This window comes from Salmo salar, chromosome 02 (assembly GCF_965601325.2).
Source record: "Salmo salar chromosome 02, fSalSal1, whole genome shotgun sequence".
NCBI classification, from domain to species: domain Eukaryota; kingdom Metazoa; phylum Chordata; class Actinopteri; order Salmoniformes; family Salmonidae; genus Salmo; species Salmo salar.
This window is the reverse complement of record NC_138292.1, coordinates 42,642,951-42,648,234: the sequence shown is the minus strand read 5'-3', so window position 1 is coordinate 42,648,234 and position 5,284 is coordinate 42,642,951. Positions and strand designations below refer to the sequence as shown.

The following is a 5,284-nucleotide window of genomic DNA, read 5'->3' as shown; positions in this document are numbered from 1 at the left end:
CCAATAAAATAGACCGGGTGCCATTTCTAGGATTTGACTTTCATCCCCAGGCCATCTCTTTGTTGGAAAGTGAGAGTGTGAGTGAGTGAGTGAGTGAGTGAGAGAGAGAGCTAGTGGAGCTGGACGATTATTTTTTCCTCTCCATTAAGTAGTCTTTTCTCTTCACTCAAATCAAGTGTGCTCGGTGCCAAGTAAAGGGGTATTTCCTGTGTGGCTGAACAAGGATGTGGAGCTCAAAGATGTAGGGTGAAGCTGCCCCCTAGACACTGATCTTGGGTCAGTTCCACATTTCCCCCACTAATGGCTAAGGTTTAGATTGGGGGAGCTGATCCTAGATCGGTACCTAAAGCAACTTAGGTACTGATATAAACATAAGTGTAAGGGAAAACGGCATGTTTGACCACCAAATTGTTTAATGTCAGTGCACTAGGGAGAGTCTAAGTGGTTCCACAGAGATTTTGGGGTATCGGAGCGTGTGATTGCAGCCAGACCAATTCAGCCAAGAGGAAACGCCATGTCCACAGCAGTTTACGTTTATCTGAAGACAGAAAACAACCACCACCAGAGAAACTACATTCAACAATTTCATAATTTAAGTCGAGCACAATTACCAATCTGTTCAAAACAAGTTTTTCAGATTCATTCAACATCACAGTTGGGACATCGTCCTTTAAAATATTTTGACATTTTATAGAAATAAACGGTCACTCTTATATGCAGGCAATGTAAATGTATAGTCAGGTCTGGCTGGGTACTGGAACATGAATGATAAATGAAGTGTGTATGACCAATTTGTACCTAGGCTTACTGAAATCTTGCTGTCCATCACTAAAATGAAAACAGACATTTTAGGAATAAAAGGATGTGCCCTCTGACTTATCTTTAAAACAAAGACTATCCATTCTATGAGGCAAAAAAAACAACTTACAGCTGCAGTGTTGTGTGAGCCATTGCGCATTAACGAGTCATCTGATCCAGCTTGGCAGTCCACACAGCCACTGTTCGTCATTCACTAACTAGCAGAAACTAGTAGGGGAAGGGAAAACCTACTCAGTTGCACAACATAATGCATTCAACCAAATTTTGTCTTCCACATTTAACCCAACCCCTCTGAAGCAGAGGTGTACCGGGGGGCTGCCTTCGACATCAACGGCGCCCGGGGAGCAGTAGATTTTGGGAACTGCCTTGCTCAAGGGCAGAACAGCTGATTTTTCCACCTTGCCGGCTCAGGGTTTTCAAAACAGCGACCTCTCGGGTTACTGGCCCAACGCTCTTAACCTCTAGGCTACCTCCTTAATGTATATGCATTGCTGAATACTGACCATTTACATTCCCAACATGTGAGAAGACACAAAAAAAAAAAGCAATTGAGAGTGTTCTGTTGACGGGAGCTTCTGCAGTAGTTCATCCACCACACTGACATTAACCCAGTACTACAGGCGAGGAGAGAAATCCAACAAGCCATCAGGATCAGCATAATGCATGCTATTTATTCTCAACAACATGCTCTCATTGGTCCATTAAACAAACCATTAATCAAGTACTCATAACCGTCAAGCAATAATACACTAGATCACGGCTAACAGGCTGCGTTTACACAAGCAGCCCAACTCTAATATTGTTTTTAACCACCAATTGGTCTGCCCAATCACATCAGATCTTTTCACAGCTGATCTGATTGGTCAAAAGACCAATTTGTGAAAAGAATATAAAAAATTGGGCTGTAAGTTGTAAATGCAGCCTTAGTCTGAAATTGGTTCCAAACCATGTTAAGTAAATTCTCTATGAAAATAAAATGCATTTAAACAATGTTCACATCCCTGAAACTCCAGAATCAGTTCATAAAACACAGACTTGATTTAGAAATGCATGAAATAGACACTTGAAATATCTCAATAAAATAGAAGCTTTGCTTAACCTAGCCATAGCTCAAAATGACAGTAACAGGGTAGAACTCCAACTGTTACTCTGTGCCAAGTCTGCCATTTTGACCCAGTAGAGAGGAGGCAAGAGTGGGGTCTTCTGTTGGGTGTAAGCATGCTTGAATAAAACAACCTAGTTTCCACACAATAAAGTCAATTTGTAAAGCAAAGACCGAGTTCAGTTCCCTGGGTTTTCCCATAGAAACAAGAATGCTTGGACAACTAATAACCCAGAATGACAAAACAAATCCCTTAAGTGAAACCCAGAGCTTTCCACAATAGCCTGCAATGTGCAAAAGGACAGTCCTTCCTTTAGAAAGATGAGCGAGCTCGATTTCGTCACTCGCCTCAGCGTTGCAGGCATTGCCATCATTCATAGTTGTATTTGGCCATGGTAAGCACAGGTTCTTGCTGGTTGTACATTTCAGCATGTGGTATGAATTTGGAGCGGGCAAACCTCACTGATCCCGTGTGTCTTCTGACAGTCCATATTTGTGCTCCAGCACCTCAACTGTGGAAGAGAAGGCACTGAAAGAAAAGAGCAGGGGGTTATCACTTCCACAGGTCATTTTCACTATACTGCATGTTTAAACTCCCACTCACCAAATGTGCTCATGTACTTTTAACTTTGATAAATTAACAACACAGAATTACCTGAACATAACTTGATTGAAATGTATTAGGCAGTGGCCTATAATCTGCTGAGCAGGCCAGTATCACTACTCACCAGCCAGGTCTGATGATGCGGTATTTGCCGAGCACCGATAGGTCGACCACTGTTGACCCCAACCGACTCTTGTCTCCTATTGGTCCGCCATCCACCACCACTGCTAACCGGGGCCACAGATCCTGGAACTCCTGTGGAGAAAATCCCTGTATAACTACTTTTGCCAAAGTCCTTTTAAGCACCAGTGGAAAAATGATGCAGTGATAAACCTTGGTTGGTTGTAGATGATGCAGTCCCACCTCCCCTCCAGTTCATGTTCTAAAAACAGTTCACACACACACACGGTGGGTTCTCTCTACATACATGTACAGCCACAGTGCTGGAGTGTGAGCTGATGTTGGCGCTGGTGAGGGCAAGAGGTTCCCCGCACATCTGGCAGAGGCGTCTCATGAAGGCATGGTCCGGGATGCGCACTCCTACTAACTGGAAGGAACAGGTAAACAGATCATCAACAGCCCAATACATGCAATAAATTAACTTATGAAGTGCCAGACCAAAATCTAGCATGCAGAAAAGCAACACACATTTTCAAATTGAGTGGTTTATGAATTCTAGTATATTTTGTCATCTTTTAGGGGCAGTGAATTGTCCGTGTCTGTGTAATGGTCCGTGTCTATGGAAGTCTTACCGGAGTGAAGGGATTGAGGTCAGTGTTGAGTACTTCAGCTCGTTCCAGAACTAGAGTGACAGGGCCAGGCAACAGTTCCCCTATCAGCTCTTCCTTGACTGACACCTTACAGTACCTGCCACCACAAGGAAAAAGGTCAAAAATAGAACATTTAGGCTAGGTTGCAATATTGCCTTTGTCACATTATAGGGCCGACCCAAACCTTTCTGTGCTGGCACCGATATTTTAATTTTGTCCTTTCCAGCAAGGTAGATTTTAATCAACTACGGTGGATGCGTAACAAGGCCAGTCCAGCTCAGCTTGGCTCTATAGTGTGAGTCAGGCATGTTGCAAGACATTGAGCCACAAGGACAATGATATGAACACCATCAAGGCACACTTACTTGTAAATGTCTTTGATTTCTCCAACACAAATGGCCAGTGGTTTCTGACCATTACGTCCTTTGATGTCATACACCTTTTTGATGGCATTGGAATTCTGAGCCAAGCAAGCCAGGCCATATATTGTGTCTGTTGGCACAGCAACAACTTGCCCATCCTTTAAAGCCTTCACTGTTGAATTCAGGATTTCAGCACCATCTACACTTCAAAAGCAAACCATTAGGAATGAATGGTCTTATGCAAACAGCTTACATAGATTGATGTATGATCTCATGTCATCACGAGTAGACATTCGACAACCTCCCCCACAACAGAACGTGGCTAATGCAAAGCATTTGACAAAAAGTTTAAGATTTATTTATTGCAGAATACATCAAAAATTTAAATGTAACCTTTATTTAACCAGGCAAGTCAGTTAAGAACAAATTCTTATTTACAATGACGGCCTACCCCAGCCAAACCCGGACAACGCTGGGCCAATTGTGCGCCACCCTATGGGACTCCCAATCACGGCCGGATGTGATTCAGCCTGGATTCCAACCAAGGACTGTAGTGATGAGTCTTGCACTGAGATGCAGTGACTTAGACCGCTGTGCCACTCGGGAGCCCTAACATGCTCATCACACTGCTCGCGTGTTGCAAAATGAATTTAAACATACATGTTATTAAATTACTCAAAATTAGAAGAGGGCCTTGCCTTGCCCCCTTATAATTGCCTTAATTTGGGGGCTAGAGTCAAATACTTTCTATAAAACAAACTTCACATTAGGATAGGCAACCGGAATTAATAATTCATGTATGCGTGCTATATTAAACAGAGGGAGTAAAATGTAGGCAAGCAATAAACATTTCTGAACAACTACAAGATGAATAAGACATGGGAGAGATGACGAACTTTGGCAGAGATGTATTTATAGACTAATACACTTGAAACAAATAGCCAACCGAAAACTGCAGACATTACTAGTGCCTCCCCCGCGATCAAACCGACAAATTAAACGCAGCCTAACGTGATCAGAAATCTCAACAAGCAAGTCGCAGCAATGAAGAATGGAGTGCGTGCGCGTTCAAGCGAAAGGGGGGGGGGGCGTACAATTCTGTCAGGGGGGAGCTTTTCGGCACAACACCGGTGTAGGTACGGTGTAACACGTGCACTTAGATGAATCCATGAGAATAAGATAGTTAGCTTCTCATATGGACAATCATGACCTCTATTCAACTTACAATATTTTCACTGTAGAACCTTGGCGTTTGAGTTTGAATGGTGACATATTGAACCTACCTTGCAGTCTTTCCTCACACTGGGCAGATGGTCCATTCATGACGGACTGCGGTGACAAGCGCAGCATTTTAGTCATCAGTTCTTTGTACCTAGCTCTTCCGTCTCGGGTCGCTAAGGCTGACTTATAAACGCGTCTTAATATCATGAAGTAAGAACTAAACTTAAAGGGATTCATAGAAAGTGTTGGTGCTACATGCTGTGTCGGCTGATGAAATAACGTTGACCGTCTTCCGGGTAACGCCCTCAAAACAATGACACGCATTTCCTTAAAGTGAAAGCACACAGCGTTAAACGTTTATAAAATTCCAGTTAAATTAGTATAAACAAGGTCAAAATGTTATTTG

General features: G+C 43.0%; 1 protein-coding gene across 1 annotated transcript; it reads right to left on the bottom strand.

Annotated features, from left to right (window-relative positions):
• Nucleotides 1-1,464: 1,464 nt before the first annotated feature.
• yrdc (yrdC N(6)-threonylcarbamoyltransferase domain containing) lies at nt 1,465-5,177 on the bottom strand. The gene is made up of 6 exons (XM_014167218.3): nt 4,941-5,177; nt 3,661-3,856; nt 3,278-3,392; nt 2,953-3,072; nt 2,650-2,780; nt 1,465-2,450 (listed from the first exon to the last, which is right to left on the bottom strand). The coding sequence occupies exons 1-6, from the start codon at nt 5,113-5,115 to the stop codon at nt 2,381-2,383; spliced, it is 807 nt and encodes a 268-aa protein (XP_014022693.1). The 5' UTR covers nt 5,116-5,177; the 3' UTR covers nt 1,465-2,380.
• Between the last annotated feature and the right edge of the window lie 107 nt (nt 5,178-5,284).